Raw genomic sequence first — 23,469 nt, 5'->3', positions numbered from 1 at the left:
TTCTGCCCCAGATATAGTCAGCTCTGCTTTACAATGGGATGTATGCATTCCTAAAATTCACTGCACCATGCAAAATTGCACAATAAAAACCACAGGGCTCATGGGAAACCGGGCTTGAGGCACAATACTCAAAAAAACTTAATGAGTGACACATTTCTTAAAGGAAATAGAGTGGATAACCCAGTTTTCAGTTTGAAAGGTTAAGAAACCTGTACTAGGACACAGCCCTTTTATCTTGGAAAAGACCTGAAGTATGTGGAAGCAGAGGTCAGAAGGCTGTGGAAGGGGAGCGAAGCCACCAGGTGTGGGTGTGGCTCTCCATGCAAGGTGAGCAGAGGCTGCTCTGGGTACTTGTCGGAGGCACGTGCAGGTGGTGTCGCCTGCCTGGCCTCCGCTGGGCAGTTCCCACCTAGTGTTTCTTAGAGAAAACTGCATATAAACGGGAAACTTGTGATCAACTTCTTCCCAAATGCATTAACTGCGCTGGAACGAATTCACGTTTTCAAAAGCAAATAAGCAGCGTTCTAGCAGGACCGTACGGCTGACTCTTAGGTAACGTGGGCTTGAACCCTGCAGGTCCTCTTCTGCACAGACTTTTTTCCAGGAGACATATAAACGTATGGTATTCATACAGTGTGAATTGTGCTCTAAACGTATTTTGTGATTTTCTCAACATTTTCTTTTCTCAGGTGTACTTGATAGAATACTATATATGTGACGTAACCTACAAAACACGTTAATCCACTGTTGATGTTACCAGTAAGGCTTCCAGTCAACAGTAGGCTACTGGTAGTTAAGTTTGGGGAGTCAAAAATTACACGCAGATTTTTGGCTATGTGGGGGGTTGGTGCCCGTAAGCCCTGCACTGTTCAAGGGTCAACTGTGCTCAGTTCTGCTGCTGGAGCATGAAAGCAACCATAAAAATCAAGTGGCTAGGCACGGCTGCGTCCCAACACAACTTTACTTACGGACACTGAAATGTGAATTTCATAGAATTTTCATCTCACAAAATATTAATTTTTTCCTAACCATTTAAAAAATGTAAAAATCATTCTTACCTCATGGGCAATAAGAAAATGGGCATATGACTCTAGTCTGCCAATCCCTGGTCTAAAACTTTAAATTAGCCAAGAAATTTAGAAAACCTGTCTGGTGGGGACTCTGGATCTACTCCTTCCGGGGCCTGATTTTCTTTTCTCTGTAGCCTCAGTTTCCTCTAGGGACTTTCTCCTGCAGCAATCCACCCACAGAAGAGACAGGACCATCTTTTGAACAACCTCCAAAGTAGCCTCTGCCTCAAGTTGAAGGCAGAGGATGCCTCAAGGGGCTAATAGGGTGGGTAGGGTGTGGAGACACAAACTTGTAGAATAAGGAGATGGGGGTATCCTCTGTAAACTGGCAAGAATCCACTCCTCGACAGGAACAGAAGAGCTTCCCTCCAGCTAAAGAGGGAAAGCACAAAGATCTCCATCGATCACATCAAAACACAAAAGTTCAATAAATACCTCCCTTTGGTTTTTATCCCCATCCCAGTGACTTGACACAAGAGCCTGAGAAAAAGAACCTATTCCAAGCCTCAGTCAGGGAGTGGAGATGCTGGCATGTGGCATCTCAAGTCACGTCTCACAACCGAACAGGGACGAAGGCCTAGGATGGAAGAAGGGCCCAGCCAGACCCTTAATCCTCCCTGTCAGGTACAGGGAGCCACAGATGCCTGGGACCTCTCTCCCTGCCCTGATCTGGGACTTCAGCTGTAAAATCTCAGTGTCCCCAGCAGGGATCCTGGTGTCCCCCCCCCCCGCCATGCCCCTCAGACCAGGGCGAGTAACTTTCCTCACTCCATGGTGACAGGAACGTCTTCCACGTCTCGGGGCACTGCACTCTGAAGTTCACGCCTGATCTCAGGGGACAGCTGTGGATGGGGCTGCAGCCGGAGCAGTTCCAAGAGGGCCTCCTTCTGATCTGTGGCCAGGTCTGCCTTGTAGCGCTGGACCAAAGTCAGGAGGCACTGGTGCCAGAGCACGGGCAGTTCGCGCCTCTCTGTCCGGAAGCCCAGGAAGTGGAAGACCAGGGCGTCCAGCACCCGGTAGGGCAGTGCGTACTTCTTATCCAGCAGCAGCCGAAGGAAGATGCTGTTGGCACCGCTGTATTCCATCTCGGCAATTTTCAGCATGGCTGCACTGGTGAGGAAGGGTCAGTGGTGGGGGAGATGCTGGAGGCAAGATCCGCCCTCTCCCCTGCCTCTTCCTCTTCCCCTCCCCTCCTCTGCTGGCCCCTGCACCGTGCCTATTCCTAAGGGGGCCATCTCAGGCCTCCTTCTCACCTACCCCAGCTTCTACTCCTCGGCCTCAGTCACCAGCTGTATACACATTCACCCCAAATCCCTACCTCTGGTTCAGCCTGCTCGTCTCAGTACCTGGCTAGAATACATTCAAGCACCTAAAGATCTCCACCCCTAACATCCTTTCTTCTCATGTTCCCTATTCGTTCATTCAACTATTTACTGTGCCAGGTGGGGATCCTGTTTCAGGGGAACTTCCATTCTGTTGGTGCAGTAACACACCCAACAGCTTAAACAACCCACAGATCCAGGGCTGCTCCTAGCTCCTTCCTCACTCTGTCCATCCCCTCCAGCCCCAGTCCTGGGATTCTCCTATCTGGATCCCTCCTGACTCATAGTCCTCTTCCCCCCTCCCCCCAACACTACCTGGAGTGCAACACAGGGATGGAGCATTTGGTGATGATGCTACCCACGATGATGGCTTCCCGGAGGGTACAGGTGCCAGACTCACACAGTGGGATCAGGATCCCTGGGGAGGTCAGAGGGGAAGGCACTTTGAGCCCAGGGTGAGAGGAGAGAGCCACAGCAGGAAGCACCCCCCACCCACCCGAGACAGTCATCTCCTGTCAGGCTTGTTGCTTTCACCTGCAGGTGCTCTAGCCCCTCCCTCTCTTAGCGGCCTCCCGGGTTCCCACCTTTAAACCAGGCTCCGGGCTTGAACAGGGCCTTCTTGAGTGCCATGTAGAGGTGGAAGTTGAGTCGTTTGTATTCAGCGATGTCATCTCGTACCCGGGGGAGCAGGACAAGATTGTAGAAGCGCTGGGCCATGCGTTCCTTGAGGTTAGAGGCAAAAATCCTATTTTGGGGAAGATATGGGGGAGACTCCAGCTCACATGATAGCCCAGAGCTGGCATTTTAAATACACTGTGGACGGTGAACACTGGAGACTCGAGGGGTGTGCAGAAGTGACCCGTGTGCGCCTGCTACACCCGCCACGTTAGGAAGGGAACGGAAGGGGCTACGAGGGGTACCTAAACGGAGTCAACGCTCTGTCCTAGGGGAGCCACAGCTCTCCTCTGTTCACCTTCCCTCCCCGACATGGGTTCGTTCTCTCCACCCTGGTGTCGCAGGGGACCCGAGCATGCCCAGGGAGCCACAGGCTTTGGAGGCCACTCTGACACCCCAGGGGCTGTGCTCCAGTAGTTATAAGCCTTTCTCCTGGAAACTCATCACAGGAGAGTCTCAACAGGGTCCCGGCCCCAAAACATGGAAACAGGAAAAGCTGGGAAGACAGCGACCTACAGAAGCACAAGACAGAGCTCTGGGGCAAAGCTCAAATGTAACGGCCAAGGCAGAGAAAGCCTGTCTCCCCACAACCAGCATTTACCTACAGACCCCAGGCCACCCGAACCCCCATCTACTCCACCTCGTGGCTTGGTACATGGCGGCTGCTGTCCAGGCCTCGGGCTCTGTAACGTAGAGGATCTGCTCCCAGTTGGAGAGTGCAGGGATGATCTTGAAGGCCTTGGGCAGCTTCCCACTGCGGTACTTAGATAACACCTGCGGAGGCGAGTGCAAATCATCACCGTCAATGACACGTGCGCCGTGTGCCAGGTCCCCGTCTGGGTGCTTTTCACAGATTAGCTCAATCCTCACAACAATTCTGAAGGGTATGTCATCAGCACTCTCATTTTCCAGATGGGGAAACCAAGACCACAGTTAAGTAATCTTCCCCAAGGCCACCAAGTCCCTGAGTGGCAGAGCAGAAATCTGAACCCACGCACTGGGGCTCTTAACCTGCTCTTGGCCACCATGCCTCATTTGTACAAGACGTGGGCACCCAAACCCTTAGTGCGAGCCCATGGCCCCTGGGAGGTATTTCATCGTGGCTCTCCACTCGGCTCTTACCTCCCGGACCCCTCTGTAGACCTCCAGAACCCGGGGGTCCAGCTGCGGCATAGGAAAGCCTGACACCTCTGACATGACCGTCTCAACTTCCGTCTGCTTCTCGGTCAGCTTCTCCATGATGATGTCAGCCAGGGTGCGCCTAGGAGTAAGGAAGGTGCGGGAGGGAAGCAGGGAGGGCTGTGGCCAGTCCAGGAAGCTCTACACTCCCCCCACAGTCCCTTGTGAGCTCCAGTACATCTGTGATCCCGCTGGGATGTGCGGCCCCAGTCTCCCTGGGTCTTACTGCCCACCACAGAATCCCCGCAGGGTGCAGAGGACCCAAAGGTCATTCGACCTGGGACAAAGCTGATGGTTGTGTGGAGGTGAAGAACCAGGACTCTGTAATCAGTCTGCCTGGGTTCAAATTCTGGCTCTTCCTCTCCCTACATGACCCTGGGCATGCTCCTTGGTCTCTCTATGCCTCAGTTTCCTCGTCTGTGAACCAGGGATAATAACAGTACCTCCTCATAAAGTTACCGTAAGGATTACATGAGTTAACGTATGTCAGTATTTGGAACTGTTGGCACACAGCAAGTATGTAGTAAGCGTTGCCTGTTTCAAACACGTTCACCACTCGCCGATAACATGTTGAGGACTCTCCAATTACAAAATTCTAGTCTGACCTCTCTAGAGACACCTCTCAGTTTTTTACCAAGATTTCAAGTAGCTGGAGCCATTAAGGGGGTGGCTGTGACACAAACATCCCCTCAATTTAACTTATTAAAATTTATGGAGATATTTCTAAGAGTATGATGTTTCTCTCAGGTTCCTTCCACAGAGTGCATCAAACATAACTCTATCACGAGAATTCACAATTACTGTCACAGTGTGCTTTGGTAAAATAATGCTAAGGTATTTTTAAAATGGCTCCTGTTTTTTCAACACCAGGCGCTGAAGCAGGACTTTCCAGATGTTATTCCATGTAGTCAGTGCAACATCTGATAGAAGTGTCATTACCGTCATTATTCAGACACAGGAACTGATACCCAGACAGGTTAATAACTCAATCAAGCTCTCAGAGCTCTTAAGTGGGGAGAGTCAAACCCTGGTCTTTCAGGTTCTCAAGTTCAGGTACTTTTATACAATACTGAGCCCCAAACTAAATGGGCCTCTGCTGAGTTCACGTGGCTCTGGATCTGCTTTCGGAAGGTGCCAACCATCAATTCTCAAGACTGTCAGGAGCCCCCGTTTCCGGTAGCATTACTCTTTTATTTACTGCAAGCTATGAAATCATCCTACCCATCATGTCAGAGTGATGTGTTATGGGGGCGCCTCAGGGACTGTCAGTTAAGCGTCCGACTCTGGATTCTCAAATAAGCGACCACGGAACTTAATCATTCAGCTTCCCTGTCTTTCCTCGGTATTACCAGCAATGAGAGATACATCAGCCCTGAAAAAGCCCAAGAACCAAGAACAGTGTCATGTTAAGTGTCACAGGGTCAGAATGAACTAGTTGACGGCCTTTATCCTTTAGACTCCCCTCCCCTGGATCAAAATCGAGGGGCGTAAGAGTTTGATCACAGGAGCTTAAATGCCTGCATGTTGTGGAGCCACCATTTAGTATACACGACAACAAATTGTGCTTCTAACAGGAGGTGATTGTGCCCATCAGGGAACATGTGGCAATGTCTGGAGACATTTTTTGGTTGTCGTGATGGGGGAAAGGTCACCAATGGGATCCAGTGAGTGGAAGTCAGGCATGCTGCTAAACATTCTACATTGCACAGGACGGCCTCCACAAAAAAAGAATTATCCAGCTCCAAATGCCAATAGTGAGGAGGCTGAGAAACCCTGGATGAAATGAAGCTGAGAGTACGAAAGAGATCTGGCCAAGGAAACTGAACATAGCAGTAAGACAACTGAGCATGCCAAGACCAAAGGCAAAGAGATGGGTCGCCCCACAGGCCTGAAAAAAGGCCCTGCAGCTGTTTCCCCAGGCAGTCCAGGCAGTTCTCCCACAGGCAGACAGACAGATGGGCAGGAGGTCTAGTTCATTCTCACTCAGATAGGTCCTTTGAAGATGGGCCAATTTTGCCAAGTTGGTTCCCTACAACTAGCTATGCTCGGACCCTTCCCAAATGTAGGGAATCAAAACTGCCAGGACATGTGCTTCCCTGTGGAAAGCTGCCACCAGGACCCGACACCCCTAATCCCAGGCCACGCCAGCTCTACCTGGCAGGAGGGTTCTTGTTCATGAACATCTCAATGGCACGCTCATCCTCAGGGTCCACAACCACTTCTGCATGATGGCCTGCCCCTGTCATTGTGGCAGCCTTCTCCAGGGTGGGCCACTCCTCGTCCTCGTCATCTGATCCATCCCGCGGGACCCCTGGACCTAGAAGAGGAGATGAAATGGATAAGCAAGGCAAGCAGCGGCTGAGGGATGTAGAGGTCAATTCAACTTTACCCATGATGTGCATGCAGGCCTCACATGTGCTTGCAGCAGGTACAGATGGGTGCAGTGGAAGTGATGAAGCGCCCGCTAGCTTCCTGTTCCCAAGGGCTTACAGTCTTTTCTTTTTTTTAATTTTTTAAAAAATGTTTTTATTTATTTTTGAGACAGAGAGACAGAGCATGAGCAGGGGAGGGGCAGAGAGAGAGGGAGACACAGAATCCAAAGCAGGCTCCAGGCTCTGAGCTGTCAGCACAGAGCCTGATGCGGGGCTTGAACTCACGGACTGTGAGATCATGACCTGAGCTGAAGGCTGATGCTTAACCGACTGAGCCACCCAGGTGCCCCCAAGGGCTTACAGTCTTGAGGAACAAAATGTACAAACGTGAACCAAGGAGATAGCGATGCCAACGAGTAACTGCTGACGTGCTACACAGTCAGTCATATAGCAGGAACTATTCTAAAGACTGTACGTAACTTTCCTAACACCAAGGGAGGTGCCCTCGTTCTACCCAGTTTCAGATGGGGACTTGGAAGTACAGGAAAAGGAAAGTTAAGTAACTTGCCTAAGGCAGGTAGTCCGGGTTTAGATTATGCATTCTTCACCCCTGTTCTACACACATTGTAGGGCTTCGTGACAGGCCAAAATGAGTGGTAGAGACAAAATATACCACAGGCACACAGAAGGGGGTGAGAGCAGAGGATGGTTAGGCTCTGGATAGGCAGTAAGGGAGATGGAAGGGTGTGGTCCAGACCTGGGTAACAACACTGGCAGGAAGGCTTGGTTACGAGAGTATCTGATAGGCAATAGCAAGAAATAAGATTAGATGGGTAAAGTAAAGCCGGACTGTGGAGGGCCTTGAGGCCAGGCAATGGAGTTCAGATTTCAGTGAAACAACCCGTTTTTATAACTGATTCTTGGATGACTCCAGCCAGCTGGCCATTTGGAAAGGGATGTAACAGTCCACGCAGAAAAATAAAATGCTACACATGACCAGCTCCTTAAGAACAGAGGCAGCGTGTGACAAAAGCTAAATGGGAAAGGGGGGGTGCACCAGACGTTTTGTTTCCCCATGCTGACAAATCTCAAATCTGGGCTTGTAGGTAGATTTCCCTTTACCCCAGATACTAACTCCAGCTGCCTCCTGTATGGCAGCTTGGGGATGACCCACAGGCGATTCAAATCTCACCTGTCATCAACTGAACTCACTCCTTCCCTCCTAGGTCTACACTATAGGTCTACACTACTCACTGTGTTCCATGTCTAAGTAAAGAGCACTACCATCCACCCATTGCTAAGCCAGAACCTGGCAGGCCTGCCTCTTCCCCTCCCTTCACCCCCAAGACACAATTACCAAGTCCTATTTAATTCTACTTCACACACTATCTCTCAAATCCTTCACAGCTTTGCCTAAGCCTAGATCAGCATCATCTCTTGCCCGTGTTAGTTCAACAGTCCCCTAACAGGTCTCCATATTCTCCAATAGCCTCCCAGTGTTTAGGATAGCTTTAAATCCTGAACACAGCCTCCAAGTCTTTTGTAGATTTGGCTCCTACCTAACTTACTATCATTAACCCATTCACTCAGCAAACACTGGGCGCCTACTATATGTGAGGTACTGTTCTGAGTGTTGAAAAAAATCAGTGTAAAAGAGAAACTTATGGGGCTTATGTTTTAATCAGGGAGATAGACGATAATAAATATCAAAAGAAGACAAGTGTTACGAAAAAAGACATAGGGCAGAGCAGAGAAGTTGGGAGGGTGGAAACAGGGGAGGGGGGTGTGTTTCCATTTTTAATGGAGTGGCTAGGGCAGCCTCTCTGAGAAGGCGAAGAATCAGGGGAATTAGCCTACAGGGTTATGAAAACAGAAGGAATAACCAGGGCAAAAGCCCTAACTTACTATGTTTAAGGAACAATAAAGCATGTATGGATGAAGAGGGCGAGGGGAAAGTAGAAGAGGCCAGACTGGCAACAAGGGCAGATCATGTAGGTCTCTGTAGTCCTCTAGCTGTTGAGTTAAGAGCAGACTGGAGGGGGTATGGGAGACTAATGAGGAAGCTACTACAATGATCCAGGGGAGAGATTACGGTGGCTCAAATAGGACTGTGTTCTGAGGTGATGAGAAGTGATCTAACTCTGGATATATTTTGAAGGGAGAGTCAACAGGATTTCCTAACAGATCAGATGTGAGGAAAGAGAGGGGTTCGAGGTTTCTGTCTCGAGCAAATGGAAGGAAATCATGCTACTATCTGAGACGAGGAGGACAGTGGGAGGAGCCGGTCTGGAGAGAAGATCAGGATTTCTGTTTTGGACATACTGATTTGAGACGTCTATTAGACTTCAAATTGGAGATGCCAAATAGGCAGTTGAAATAGGAGAATCTGATTTTCACGGAAAAGATCAAGGCTAGAATACAAAGTTGGGAGCAGTCATCAAATAGAAGATACTTAAACCGAGAAACCGACGACAGCAACAGAGAAGTGCTGTGAAGAGAAGAGGTCCAAAAACTGAACCTTGTGGCACATCAATAAGAGGGTGAGGACAAAAGAGGAGCCAGCAAAAGATGCTGAGAGGTGAGGAAGTAGTAAAACAGGAATGTGATGGCTTAGAAGCCAAGTAAAGATGCTGAAGCCAGGAGACCAGTGTTCAACTGTTGTCAAACACTGCTCTCAGGACAGATGAAAGATGAGATCTGAGAAACAGATTAAACAACTGGGAAGACCACACTTCCACCCTAATAAAAAATACTGACCATCTTCTAATTAGTTTCTCTTCCTCTTTGGCTCCTAATCAATATTGTTCTTTCTGCTCAGAGCACTCACCACTCGGTTTTCAGGTCTCAGGCACGAAGGTCATGCAGTCTGGGAAGCCTGACCCTCAAAAGTAATGCTACTGTTATAAGAGAAGCTATGTTTTCGTTGTCGTGAAATGTATTATCCTAATAGTTGTCTCTCTGTTGGGCTAGACTGAAAGATCTTGAAGTCAGACACATGTCTTTCTTGTTTTCCTCTTTACCCAAACCATGTAAACTCCTAGCGCAGCGCAAAGCACAGGCTAGACATCCCACAAGTATTTACAGAACAAATAGACAAATGTTAGGAGTTCTTTGCGGCGTGAGCAATTACTTCCTGTTGGTCTAACTTCGGGGATGCCCAGAAGCGAATACTTAAAAACTACAAGTGGGCGTGGAGGGCTCTGACTACTCTAAATCTGCTCCAGGACTGGGGAAACCCTTTGCAAGAGTCATTACCTTTGCAAGGATGTAATGCGGACCCCTTATTTTTTTGATTTTCTCATTCCAAACTCCTCCCTGCCGGATACCTTTCGGCCGTCTACCTCTCTTCCCCACAACCAACCACCCTATTCCTGGCACACACCCCCTGCCACTCACCCAGCCGCGTGGTGCGCTCCCGTGGTGCTGCGGGCTTGTCCCCAGTCCCATGCTCGGCCTCCAGCTCCTCCTGCTGCTGCCGCGCTTGTTGCAAAATCCGTCGGGTCAGCCTGGGCCCCACGTACTCTTCCTCTTCTCCGGTCCCGCGACCCCGCCGCTTTTCCCGGGACCCTGCTCGCACCGCGTCCCCAGCCAGGATCTGCTCAGCCAGGGGCGCATGTTTTTCCTGACCTGCGGCTCCGCGAGCCGCCTTGAATTTAGGCATTTTCCCGGAAAACTTTGCCGGAAAGGTTCACACGTGGGGCCAGAGGAAAAAGCCTAAAGTGCGCTTGCGCAACGAACTTCCAGCTCCCAAGAGCGTCCCCACCGCCCACGGAGTTCACGGCGCCACCTAGCGTTCGGAGGCTAGGATGCCATCAGCGCCGCCACACCCACTAAAAGAGCTCACGGGTCCTGGATCTGGACTTCCGAATGATCTCATTGCACTTAACGCTGACTTCTCGAAGTGGTGGCAGTCCGAGCCATGACTTTCTACCTTCATGGATCTAGGCCTTCTGTGCCCAGCAAAACGTGAACTTGGAGCTGGGAGCCAGGACGTCACTGGAGGCGTCACCCAGGAGGTGCCTAGACCCGCCCCTGTTCCTCGTGAGCGCGTCTGCTGGGCGCTCTGTTTTTACGTCATTTCCGTTGCATTCCCTCGGCCGAAGCTTGCGTTGGGGGGGGGGGTCTTCACTTAGTGTGGGTGGCTGGGGAACGCTGCGAATCAACTGTTTGTTCCTGCCAACCTTGCTGGTCTGATACCATGGGAGTGACTTGGTAGGACCCCAAGGGACTTTGTAGGGCGGCGTTTGGGGTCGGGAAAGGCCCTCGGAGCCACCCGGGAGGAGGAGCGGGACCAGGGTCTGCCGCCCCGCACAAGCTGAGCAAGATGTCTTCGGAATGTGTGGGTGAGGGAGATACTGTAAGGGCTGCGGTTTTTCCGGCCTTGTTTGTTTGGAGATGCTCCGGTGCTTCCTGGAAGGCGGCAAGTGAAAGGTTTTATCCCAGGAGCCCATCGGTGGTTGTGTACCTCCTTCCCTTTTTCTTCCTTCCCATGAGGCCATAGGGCTGCCCGGAGTGAAACTTAAGGGTCGGAAATAGGGTGTCCGGACTAGAACTCAGTCTGCCGGCGAAGCTGGAGGGGGTGGGGGACAGGCCACGGGGAAACCATCTTTTTTTAGGTTTTCTCCTGCTGCTTCCTACAGCCGCCTAAGGCAGTTAAGACCAGCCCGTGTCTGGTTCTGGTGTGGTCGTTTTAAGCTAGTGGGTCTAGAGAAAAAGCTGCTGGCAGTTAGATTGGGGTTCAGGCGCGTCACCTCTTGGGGATCCGTCTCCCTCTGTGTTTAATTACGCGGTCTAGTTTTTATGGACTTTTTATCTCTAACATGATATAATTCAGGGTGGCAGAGGAAGGTATGGGCCTACTGCTCTTGCAGGCCTTAGTTCCAAAATGCTAGATTTCAGGGATTGCTTTGTTTTGTTTTGAATATTTAGTATTAGCATCTTTCCAGTCAGAGCTGGAGGTTAGGATATCTGAAGTCACTGGTTGGAAGCTTCTTGCATAAGAGCCTGGGGGAGACCACTCTTTCCTGCAGCTCAGGTTCTTGTCGGTTTGTCCATGATGTCACCTTTGTTGTTTACAGTGGACATCATGAACCTTTTACAAATCCTCTAGTGCAAGGGGGATGTGTGAGGAATGGAATGAAAAGTTTGTAGCATAGTGGCTGGGAACCCTGGGAGCCCCTGTTCTTTCAGTAGAAGACAGAAGGAATGGGCTGTCAGTCTGTTGGGACCCTTAATCAAGTTTTTCACACTCCTGGGACTTCTGACTCCCCCCATAGTATCACTTTTACAATGTTTCACAATAAGGCATATCATCATCCTTACTTATGAGTGCTTTTTCTGATGGAGAGTAGTGACAATTTTTAGTTACAGGACTCCATTCTTATACCTTCATTTAGTTGATCATAAAGTAATGTATCTTCCAAAATTCACTAACGTGGTTTTTATGTAGTTAGGTACCACCTGTATTATTTATTAATGTTTTCTTTCGAATCCATTTATTTTCCTTAAAAATATTTTAAAAGGCAATTACAACCCTAAGGAAGCGGTCTAGTATAGCACAGACTTAGAGCCAGCTTGCCTGGCTTTGAATCTTGGCTACACTACATCAAGCTATGTGGCCCTTCGCGAGTTACTCAACCCCTCTCCACTTCAGTTTACTCATTTGTAGCAAGGAGATAATTAACAGCTCATCTTATAGGGCTTTTGTGAGGATTCAGAGTTAATTCATCTAAGGGCCTTTGGGAATGGTCTGGCACATGGTTTGTGCCTAATGATTGTTACCTACTACTCTAAAGGGGGAGCTAGTTTTACTTACCATAGAAGGAAATCTTGAACATTTTTATTTCATTGTTTGGATTAAATTTGTGTACATACTGTTGCCTCTCATTCCTAAGGATTATAAACTTGAGGCTTGCTTTCTCTTTGATCCTGGGGCTGTTGAAAAGAAGTTGCCAATGACAGAAATGTTCTATAACAGCATTGTCTAATACACTGGCTTCTAGTCACATGTGGCTTTTGAGCCTTAGAAATGTGGATAGTGCAGGTTGGGAGTTGAATTTAAAAAAAATTTTTTTTATTAAAAAAATTTTTTTTTCTTTAACATTTATTTATTATTGAAAGACAGAGAGACATAGAGCGTGAGCGGGGGAGGGGCAGAGAGAGAGGGAGACACAGAATCTGAAGTAGGCTCCAGTCTCTGACCTGTCAGCACAGAGCCTGATGCAGGGCTCGAACTCACAAACTGCAAGATCATGACCTGAGCTGAAGTTGGTCGCTTAACCAACTGAGCCACCCAGGTGCCCCGGGGAGTTGGATTTTTAATTTAACTTAGTTTATTAGTTTCAGTGTAAAAAGCCACATGTGGCTTGTGCCTACTCTACTGGACAGCGCCCGTTCAAAGTGTTAGAGACTTGGTAAAAACATACCCCAAATTGAGGTTTTCCTGATATAGTCAGAACTGAAGGAATTGCAAAGGATGTTCTTTTCTCATATGACTTAATGTTAGGGAATGCTCAGTCTGTGTGCCACCTAAAACCTCTTGAACGTTGGCACACATGTCACACTTGGGAAAGCAGTGTGATAGGACGTTCACTGCACTGGTGTGAGTGTCCTTAGACCTGTGCTGTAGTTCTTAGTGGAGCTCTCAGGGACTTGAGCCTCTCTCTCCTTGTCTTTAAAATGAGAAAGAGGATTAGGGTAGGTGGTCTCTTAAGGTAACTCCTGGCCCTGAAGAGCTGTGAGTCTGTGGGCAAATGAGTGGCTCAATGAGTGCACATGTGCTTCTGGATACTGATGATTGGGTCCTCTCCCTTCTAGTGTGTCCCAGATGCCTGTGGCTGAGGGCAAGAGTGTCCAGCAGACCGTGGAGCTCCTCACCCGGAAACTGGAGATGCTTGGGGCAGAGAAACAAGGAACATTTTGTGTGGATTGTGAGACCTACCACACCGCCGCCTCCACTCTTGGCAGCCAAGGTCAGTGAGATGCAACCTTGGCTTGGAGTTGATTGACATTCGGGTTCACTGAGTTCTTTATGCTCTTTTGCAAAGGGTGGTATTCTCGAACATGTGGCAGACGGTGTTTCTGAGTTCGTTAATTCTTCGTCCTTCATCTCTTATACGGGGCCTGTGTTTTGGTGTTTTTGCACTTCTCACTTTTAGAGCTGCGTTTCTCGGGGGGATTGGTCACTGGCTAACTGCCTCTGCATCTAATCACCTGGGTTACTTGTTAAAGGTGCAGAGTCCTGGCCCTGCTTACTGACTGGACTGGAGCTACAGGCCTCAGTTACATTTCAGCCAGCTCCCTTGAGGATCATTAAGCACCCTTTTAAGTTTGAGAAAGACTCCTTTTAGGCTCAGAAGTCTTTGTATATGATTCTTTCGCAGCTTTAGAGTGTTTAGAACTTTCTACAGAAAGGCTTTCTGATTCCCACACCTAGCTAGTAGTCTTGGATACCTCATTGGCATAACCTTGACCAGTGAATCAACTTTTATTTTAAATATATTGAGAGGTGAGATGGACTGTGGATGATTGGTGGTGTTGGTAGAGAGACAAAGAGAATCTTTTTTTTTTTAAGTTTATTTATTTATTTTGAGAGAGAGAGAGAGAAAATGCAAGTGGGGGGAGGGGCAGACAAAGAGGGAGAATCTCAAGCAGGTTCTGCGCTAACAGCCCCTTGTGGGGCTGGAACTCACGAAATCGTGAGATCGTGACCTGAGCCGAAATCAAGAGTCAGATGCTTAACCACCTGAGTCACCCACTGCCCCAGGAGAATCTTTGAATGTGAGTTAGGGAACCTGGGTTCTCTTAGTCTTGGCTCTGCAGTTACTTGACTTAGGACAGTTCCAAAGCACAGTGATTAAGAGCCTAGATCATGGAACCAGAGAACTGAGTTCTGGTCACATACTAGCTGTAACTTAGGGAACTCCCACAACCTTTGACTGTTGCTGTGCTGGTCATTTGCCTATTTCTCCATGGATCCATTACCCTCACCTCCCCTTCAAACATCTGCTGGCCCCTTTTTAGTTACCTTTGGCCAGTTACTACACTGGGGAAGGTTAGAGGACAGAAGAAAGGGAGAGCACAATATCTCCTCCTCTCCCTCTGCTTTGGGCCGTGTCTCTGGGTCTCTGGCTGTGGCAGTGTCTCTTCCTTGGTTTTAGCTCCTGCTGGGTGGCGCTCTTGTCTGGCTCTAATGACAGCACATCTTCTTTTTCTCTTTCCAGCCTTAAGGATAGTAGTACATCCCTGTGTTCCTAATATTTGGGCGGCCTCACCATTTGTTTTTTCAGTTTTTCCAACCCCTGTATTTTGTTCCCTGTATTAAATCCCTTCTGATGAAACTATCTGCTATGGGCTCTGTTTCTGTACCTTCCCAGTACATTTCTGTCATTTGTACAGTGAAAATATCATAGTACTGATCTCCTAGTGTTGTTGTGCTAATTAAGTTAGTATCTGCAAAGCATTTAGAGCTGAGGTTGTAAATGTAATAAATATTTGATAAATCAGAGCTCTATGGAGTTTCAGCATCAATAAGATCACAGTGTTACTCTTAGTTTTGCCTTCAGTAGGAAGGATGTAGGAATTAAAAGAGAATTGTGAAAGCATTTGGAAACCAAAACATTTATGCATAGGTATAAGATGGCATACTACGTCGATGACACTACCTGTTACGGGCTTTGTTTTCCTGACCTTTACTCTTCAAGGAGGTACAGTCTAGTTGGGGAGAGGACACATTCATGGCAGACAGCGGGGTAGAATGGAAGGAGCAATAAACTTAAGGTCAGAAGGCCTGGATTGGAGGTCCAGTTCTGTTCCTTACTGGCTCTGTGCCTTTGGATCACAAGTTCTCATAGGGACCAGCATTAACATCACCCAGAGGGCTCAGTCACAACTGATTGCTGGGCCCCTCCAGGGTTTCCCACTCAGTAAGCGTGGGCTGGGACAGAGAATCTGCATTTCCATTAAGTTCCCAGTTGGTGGTGCTGCTGCTGCTGGTCCAGAACCCATTAGCTTCATTTTCCTTGTCTGTAACAGGGGAACAGTGACACTGGTTCTGCTTGCTTCACAAGTGTGTCCAGATACGAAAATACTCTGTTGAGATTTAAAACATGCTATTGTCAGGCACTTGCGTGGCTCAGTCGGTTGAGCATCCAACTCTTTTTTTTTTTTTTTTAATTAAATGTTTATTTATTTATTTTTGAGAGAGAGTGGGAGTACAAGGGAGGGGTAGAGAGAGAGGGAGACGGAATCCCAAGCAGGTTGTGCACTGTCAGCACAGAGCCTGATGCAGGGCTGGAATCCACGAACCGTGAGATCATGACCTGTGCTAAAACCAAGAGTCGGATGCTTAACCAACTGAGCCACCCAGGTGTCCCGAGCGTCCAACTCTTGATTTCAGCCCAAGTCATGATCTCACGGTTCATGAAATGCAGTCCCTTGTTGGGCTCATCACTGACAGCCAGGAGCCTGCTTGGGGATTCTCTGTCTCCCTCTCTCTCTCTGCGCCTCCCCTGCTCTTGTGCACGCACTCTCTCAAAATAAATAAACTTAAATTATTATTGTTATAAACAACTGGCAGTGCCTTCATTAAAAAAACCTCAGTTGACTGTCAAAATATTTTCAAGACAGTAAGAACACTCTCAGATTACATAGTTATGAATTAAGTACTTACAGTGAGTTTGCATAAGAACAGAATGACAGATCAGCTTTTGGTCCTTTTGGAGGGTTGAAATGTTTTGCACTGGATTTAGCAGGAGGTGAAATGTATGAATTGGCAACAAGCAGTGAGGAGGGATGTGGGGGGAGGTTGGCGCAGGGCCTGAGTTCCGGAAGTGGCAGCAGAGTAGAGGCCTGTATAGCGGCCCCTCCACCCCATCTCCTCTTTTCCACTGTTAAACTCTCATCCTTGTCTAGAATATCTTTCCTTCTCAGTGTGGCTGAACTCTATCCTCTCTTCATAGGGTACGTAGTCCTCTTCTCCATGAACATGTTTCCTGCTGACTCTTGCCCACTTTGATTTCTTCCGGCTCTGTTCTTCCTTCCAAAAAGACATCTGGTCTATTCCACATAAGCACTTTGGTCTTTCCCCTGTTGCCAGTGAGAGTGTCAGCTTCCTGAGGCCAGCTGCTATGTTCTCTACTTAAATCTCTTAAACCTGCCTCTTAAACCCTGGCACGATGTTGGGGATAGTTAAGTACTTAATAAATATTTGAATAGGTAAATCTTAAATACTTGGGATTGTCGTTGTCTATCCATTGACTCTTGTAGTATATAAGGGGGGGAGTGGATCTTGCTTTCCTTTTCTTAGTTAACCAAATATATGTAGCTTTCCTTCCTTCTTGCAGAAAAATCTCTAGTGTAATCAATGAGAAAGCTCATTTTTCAGAAATTGGAAGGGGTGACTGGGGCTTGAAAGTAAACCTTCTGATTCCAGATCCTGAGTTTTTTCTGCGATTGTGCCAATTGCTTCCCAGGTCAGCTGATATCTTAAAGTACTCCAAGCGTTCATCACTGCCTTCAGGGTAAAGTCCATACTTCCTGAGGCTTGGAAAATAAGACTTATCACAGCTTCACTCTGGCCTACCTTTCCAGCCTCAAGCTCACATCCTCCCCTTTGCTGCTTCTGTGGGGCCACCTTTGTGTCTCAGGGAGGAGGCCAAGGGAGGAAGGGATGGACAGAAAAGAGAGCATTTGCGTCATTTGGTATACTCAGGTGTTGTTAATTTTACTTCATTGTCCCTAGTCTGCAAGAAATGATCATACAGAAGACTGTATGTGAAGTCTGTGTGGGTCATCGATCATCATCATTGATCATCATCATTAAACATCCATCTGTGAGCCCATCCCTCTTAAGAACTTAACTAAACTGTTAGCAGTTGCTATCAAAGTTCCCTTGTGCTCCTCATGTTTTCTGTGGGGTGAGGTTTTACCACGTGCTGCCTTGCCTGCCATTCGTCTCCCTTCCTCTCTGGAAAAGACTGTTAGTGAGGGGATTCCCCCCCTGCCCCATCTCCTTCCAAGATCGCTGAGGTAATGCCACAATGCCATCTGGCCTTGTTCCACGCCTTTGACTCTGTCCTGGGGTTTGCAGATGGAGGTCTTGATGCCGATAGGATCTCTGTCCCTGCAGGTCAGGCTGGGAAGCTGATGTACGTGATGCACAACTCAGAGTACCCTTTGAGCTGCTTCGCCCTCTTTGAGAATGGCCCTTGCCTCATTGCTGACACCAACTTCGATGTGCTCATGGTGAAGCTCAAGGGCTTTTTCCAGAGTGCCAAGGCTAGCAAGATTGAGACCCGGGGTACCCGTTACCAGTACTGTGACTTCCTAGTGAAGGTGGGCACAGTTACCATGGGGCCCAGTGCCCGAGGCATCTCCGTAGAGGTAAGACTTTGGGGAAATAGCAGTATGTGTTAAAGGGCTCTGTAGATTTCCACATCCCTCTGAATGCAAACAGGTGTTTGTATTTCTCCCTGATCCCTGTCTCCAGGGCATCTTTTAGCCTTTCTTTAATTGTTCAGGCTGTGGCTCAGGGTGGGAATGGGAAGCTGGGGTCACAACAGGGAGAAAGCTTAGGAAGGCTGTCTTGCTGGAGAAGGGAAGGGATAGTCAAGGGAGACCAGTGAATTGTTATGTGGAGGGACTGGTCACCCATCACAACGACTGGAGCAGACCAGGACAAGTTTTGGTGCAGGTAACTTTTGAGAGGTGGGCCCTAAATCGTGTGCCTGTACACCTCTCCACAGTACCCTGTAAGATAAGTCTGGAAGGCTGTGTAGCATTGATGAGCCTTTCCTTTTGACATGCTGTCAACTTTCATGATGAAAAGAGGTGTGTGTTTGTGGTGACTTCATCTCTGGGGTATATATTGAAGATGACAAAGAGGGAGTGTGGCAGTAGCTGGCTTTGGGACCAGTGAAATTTCTCAATCTGTTGTGCCCAGCACTGTGTGAGATAAAAAAAAAAAAAAAAATAGGTAAGCTACAGGGCTTGCTTTTTGAAAATGTGTAATTTAGTAAGCTAGCGAAGCTGAAACACACAAACTTTTTGTTATCATTTATATTTGAGAGAGAGAGAGTGTGCTTGAGTGGGGGAGGGGCAGAGAGAGATGGAAACACAGAATCTGAAGCAGGCTCCAGACTCTGAGCTGTCGGCAAGCCCCACAAGGGGCTTGAACTCACAAACTGTGAGATCATGACCTGAGCTGAAGTTGGACACTTAAACGACTGAGCCACTCAGGTGCCCCCACACAAACTGTTTTTGAAGTTAGTCTTTAAGAAATGCCATAAAAAAGGCCCAGATTGCTCTGGGAATTCAGGCCAATGAAAGCATTGACTTTGGGGATTGGGATGCTTTCTGCAAGAGTAACATGTAAAGAGGGACTTAAAAATGTAGAGATGTGGGGATAGATAAGGCCCACAAGGCATTCCAGGTAGAGTAAAGGGCCTTAGCAGGAATTACTACTTTGATACTCCAGGGACCTCTGGGGTCAAGATTTCCTGACCCCTTTCAGCTTGTGATACGCCTTGGATTTTCTGAGACCCACTGGGAACCCACTGTTCGCTTCTCCTTTATGTTTCCAACTTTGTGGTACAAATACATCTCAGTTATTTCTTTCCTCGTTTCCCCTTATGTTACTAATTATTTTTTCTGCCATCTGTCTGGTAAAAAATTAGGAGAAAGGAATGAGAAAGTCTAAGATGTATAATCTTTGGCCCCTGCCACATTGTTTGGGAAATTACTTCTTAGGGTCAGGTGGGGTCTATTTTGGGAGTCATGTTTGGTCTTGAAAAGATTTCAAATATGGGTATCTACTTTGCACACTATGGATATACACACACACACAGACACACAATCACACTCACACAGACATATAAACACGTTTTCCTGAGCTCTCCTGGGATCTTCATGCAACATACCAGAACATACAGTTCTGAGATCACCAGAAGGGGCCTGGGTCTTATGGGTTGGGCCATGGCTTGGTAACTCCCAAGATGAGAATGTCTGAGATGCCTAAAGGAAATGATGCTGGGTGTGTCGAATCCCTGGTGTTTGGGTTGACTGTTTCCTATGGATCAACACTGTGTTACAAGGTGTTTGTCTTTTGCTGGGGTTTGGGGAACATGGGAGCAGGGTGCAAGAGGTGCAAGAGAAGCAGGAGACCTTGTCCTTGCCCTCACTTACCTTTGTTCTCTGTTCTTTTGGTCTCCAGGTAGAGTATGGCCCCTGTGTGGTAGCTAGTGACTGCTGGAACCTGCTGCTCGAGTTTCTACAGAGTTTTCTAGGCAGCCACACACCAGGGGCTCCTGCAGTGTTTGGGAACAGACACGATGCTGTCTACGGCCCGGCAGACACCATGGCCCAGTACATGGAACTCTTCAACAAGATCCGCAAGCAGCAGCAGGTGCCCGTGGCTGGCATTCGCTAGTGGCTGGCAGCTGCCCAGCTGAGCTCTGCCACCAGGGGGACTACACAGGAGGAGCAGGTGCCGCCCCCCAGAAACCCAGGGCAGACATGGAAGCTTCCCTCCCTCTTCCCAGCTGTGACTTTTGTTCTGGGGATTTGGACTCCCCTCCCCTGACCCCTCACACACAGCCCCCCAGCAGCTGCTTCACCCCACGCCTTACTGGACTTGGCCTGTTCTCAAGAATGGTAATTATGAAGAGTGGAGAAGTGTGGAGCTTTCCTGCTTTAGGGGAAAAGGTAGGACAGGGCTGTCCCTGCCTAGTGTTGGTGGGGAAAGCAGTCTGTATCTCCAGCTGTTGAGGATTTGGCCAGGGCCCGCAGTGGACAGGCTGGGCCGAGCTGTAATAAAGGCCTCTTCCTCTACTCCAGGGATGCGGTTGGGCCTCTCTTGGAGAAGGAGTAGAAGGCATAACTTAGTGTGATGGCTATCATTTTCTGACCTGTTTGCTGAAGTGAATTGTGAGTTGACTTTTCTAGGGTGTTGCCTGAGTCCTTGGGAATCTCCCTCTGACATCTTTCCATTCTGTTGTGAATTAGATTAAGCCACAGGCTAAGCTGCTATAACAAAGAGAACCAAAAGTACAGTGGCTTTTAGCAGAAGTTTATTTTTTGCTCTTCAAATAGTACAAATGTAATCAGATGGTCCAGGACAGATTTAGCTGTACAAGGTCACCAGAACCTCAGCTTCCTTCTGTCTTGTTGTTCAGCCAGTCCTGGGTGTTGACCTTGCCCTCAAGGTCAAAGCAGGCTCTTCGGCTCTGTGTCTACTATACACCAGGGAAAGAGAGAACAAAGCAGTTTCTTTTCAAAGGCTATGACCTGGAGTCTCTCAAATCAGTGTGGCCACACTCTGCTGAAAGGGACGCTGGGACACAAGCCCATTATTTGGGTGGCCATGTGTCCAGTTAAAACTCAGGAGCTTCTGTGACTAAAAGATGAAGGAGAAAATGGATGTGGGGGCCCAGTCAGGGCCCTCTGCTATGTGGAGCTCAATGGATATGCCCAGGAGTGGCTTTGGTTGCTATTTTGGAGAGCACCCCATGTAACTAAGCCATTTGTTTACGAATTGCATTGGGATAGGGCTGATGCCAGAGTCGCTTTCGTGTTTAGCTGGCTTAGTCACCCTGGGCAGTCAATTCTGCGCCCCTCACCTAAGGGTTCACAGTTTCCTGAGCTCTTTGTCCTCATCTCATTTGAGCCTCCAAGCTTCTCCTTTGACTTACATTACCTGCTTACCCGACTCCTACCACAGAAATGTTCAGTTGGGCCAACATTGATATATCCAGTCAGGGACGGCCTTAGGACACATGTTACTGTACATACTACAGAGTTGTCCCCAAGGATTCTGGCCCTCATTGAAGGTACCAGAGAGCCATTATTTCAGATCTGAAGCCTTTACAATAAGAATTAGGTAGTGGTCATGTTTCCCTTTTAGCTTTGGCTGGCAGGAAGCTCAGTTTAACTTTGAAACTGCAGGACCTGCCATCTGCATTTTTTGTTCTCCTCCTCTGGCTTTTTTGTTTGTTTCTTTGGTTTTTGCTTCTTTAAATTGAGGTATGTTTTAGATGTCATTTACACACAATAAAATGCATAGATCTTCTGTTTTTGGCCTTCTGATTTATATTTGCTCTTGTCCAGCTTTATCTTTGTATTTTTCTGTAGGCTATCTCAAATCTTTTTTGAGATAGCATTTTGAATATAATGTATTTTTTTTTAACTATTTTTAACATTTATTTTTGAGAGACAGAGAGAGACAGAGGACAAGCAGGGGAGGGGCAGAGAGAGAGGGAGACACAGAATCTGAAACAGGCTCCAGGCTCTGGGCTGTCCCCATGAACTGTGAGATCATGACCTGAGCTGAAGTCGGATGCTCACTTTATAAATGAGAACTTAAATGCAGCCAGTAAATGGAGATGCGATATTTTGGGGTTTAAATCTGATGTTTTTCTTTCTATACCAGCCTGTCTTCCTAAATCTCCTTCCTTTGCTTCCAGATGCTTTGCCGCTCTCCCCATCTGTAGCCACCCCCAAAAGAACATAAACTGGGAAATTTCTGGGACCCTGCTAACATGTCACCTGGGTGGGTACCTTTGCCAGAGCCATGTAGGAATCTGCTAACCTCAGCTGTCAGAGCTATGCAGGGCAGCTGTAGGGCTCCTTTGGTTTTCCTTTACCATGAAATGGGGAGGTGGTGGCTCCCAAAGAGGTCACACTGAGATGAGGCTGGAGTTGGGACCAGACTTCTGACTTGGGACTCCTGGCTACCACGATATGTCAAAGTGAGGCACCTGGGTGTCTATGGTGCCATGTCATTCCTCCAGTGTATATTGGACAAAAGCAGAACTAGCACTTTATTCCCTGGGATGAGGTTCAATTTTAAAGACAGAGTCCCTTTACAGGAACCATTAAGTTCTTCCAAAAGCGATGCCTGCACATGGCAAGATGTGTGACAGCAGAAGGCAAAACAAGCAGAAGGGATTTAGGGAAGCCCGTATTCCACTTGTGTCTAATCCATCTCTTGTATTCGTTAGTGGTTCCTGCTCTGGCTGTGTTTTCCACTGGTCTCCTGTGCTGTTGTGATTCTCTGTTCCCCTGTTCCCAGGCTGCCTCCCGCTTGCTTGCTTCAGATCTTGAGTACCAAGTGGTCATCTCTCCTCCACCATCTATTGGTGTCCCTGCTCCACTGAAGGAATACCTAGAGACTGACCACTCCTCTCCTCTGCCAGGTCTGCCCCAACCCGGTGTGTCCAGTATTCATTCCTGAGGCTCCAGGAGGAGGTAGTGAAATTCTTTCCAAATCCTGGATGGTAAGGGGAGCAGTTAGAAAGTCCCACCTAAGCATGCTCTCGGGTGTCCAGAGTTGAGACTCTGAGAACTTAGGAAGGGCAACAGGCTGAAAATTTTCAAGATCTGGAGCTAGGCAGGACTGATATATGGCCTCACTGTCTCCCAGGTGCACACCTGGAATTCCCAATATTGCCTTTCCCCTGTCACAGCCTCCCTCTCTGTACCTGCTGCTGTCTGGTCTCCATGGGCTGCAGGCCCCAATCACAAGTGCCATGTGACATGGCTGAAACCAGTTGCGTTACAAGTGTGGTCCTCTCCTGGGGGTTGGTGTCCTTGGACTTTGAGCAGTCTCTTCTTGAGGGTGGACTCTCCCCCAAGGTAGAGTTTCTGCCATTGTGTAGAACATTCCAAAATCAGTCTGTTGGGTTACAAAGGACCCTTTAGCTCACCTAGTTTGACCATCGTTCAGGACTCAGGACTTTACATTATCCCCCCAGAGTTCATGCAACCTTGACTTGGCCTCATCTAGGGAAATCCCTTCCCTGTGTATTTATTTCATTTGTTTTCTCAGTGACTGAGACAGAAATGGAACAAAGCAGA

The 23,469-nt window shown here is 48.2% G+C and overlaps 3 protein-coding genes across 8 annotated transcripts in view; 2 read left to right on the top strand and 1 right to left on the bottom strand.

The window, feature by feature from the left end:
- Positions 1–943: 943 nt before the first annotated feature.
- Positions 944–10,641, bottom strand: BYSL (bystin like). Its single transcript, XM_025925738.2, has 7 exons — positions 10,015–10,641; positions 6,401–6,563; positions 4,190–4,328; positions 3,708–3,841; positions 2,977–3,137; positions 2,708–2,810; positions 944–2,180 (listed from the first exon to the last, which is right to left on the bottom strand). Exons 1-7 carry the CDS (start codon positions 10,277–10,279, stop codon positions 1,835–1,837), a joined length of 1,311 nt encoding a protein of 436 aa, XP_025781523.1. The 5' UTR covers positions 10,280–10,641; the 3' UTR covers positions 944–1,834.
- Positions 10,642–10,681: 40 nt separating this feature from the next.
- Positions 10,682–21,682, top strand: MED20 (mediator complex subunit 20). The gene is made up of 4 exons (XM_025925385.2): positions 10,682–10,830; positions 13,435–13,589; positions 17,747–18,000; positions 19,829–21,682. Exons 1-4 carry the CDS (start codon positions 10,817–10,819, stop codon positions 20,042–20,044), a joined length of 639 nt encoding a protein of 212 aa, XP_025781170.1. The 5' UTR covers positions 10,682–10,816; the 3' UTR covers positions 20,045–21,682.
- USP49 (ubiquitin specific peptidase 49) overlaps positions 20,181–23,469 on the top strand; it is a 96,948-nt gene continuing 93,659 nt past the window's right edge. For 5 of the 6 annotated variants that reach the window (XM_086706832.1, XM_086706825.1, XM_086706829.1 and 2 more), the window contains exon 1: positions 20,183–20,319. The gene's annotated coding sequence lies outside the window, so the exon portion shown is untranslated. Of the gene's footprint in view, positions 20,320–23,469 lie in introns of all 6 variants that reach the window. The other variant, XM_086706831.1, reaches the window with a different exon arrangement.

The sequence above is a fragment of the Puma concolor genome, chromosome B2, assembly GCF_028749965.1.
Source record: "Puma concolor isolate L17-30 chromosome B2, mPumCon1.1.hap2, whole genome shotgun sequence".
NCBI classification, from domain to species: domain Eukaryota; kingdom Metazoa; phylum Chordata; class Mammalia; order Carnivora; family Felidae; genus Puma; species Puma concolor.
Note: the sequence above shows the minus strand (reverse complement) of the source record. Positions and strands in the feature narration are given on the sequence as shown.

Bases quoted from the DNA above. Each gene is read 5' to 3' on its own strand.
- BYSL (XM_025925738.2), bottom strand. From the start codon at position 10,279: ATGCCTAAATTCAAGGCGGCTCGCGGAGCCGCAGGTCAGGAAAAACAT. The intron at 6,564-10,014 runs GTGAGTGGCAGG...CTCCTCTTCTAG, and splicing joins GGAGCGCACCACGCGGCTGG to GTCCAGGGGTCCCGCGGGAT. The intron at 2,811-2,976 runs GTGGGAACCCGG...TGACCTCCCCAG, and splicing joins GCCCGGAGCCTGGTTTAAAG to GGATCCTGATCCCACTGTGT.
- MED20 (XM_025925385.2), top strand. The intron at 13,590-17,746 runs GTCAGTGAGATG...CTGTCCCTGCAG, and splicing joins CTCCACTCTTGGCAGCCAAG to GTCAGGCTGGGAAGCTGATG. The intron at 18,001-19,828 runs GTAAGACTTTGG...TTTGGTCTCCAG, and splicing joins CCCGAGGCATCTCCGTAGAG to GTAGAGTATGGCCCCTGTGT.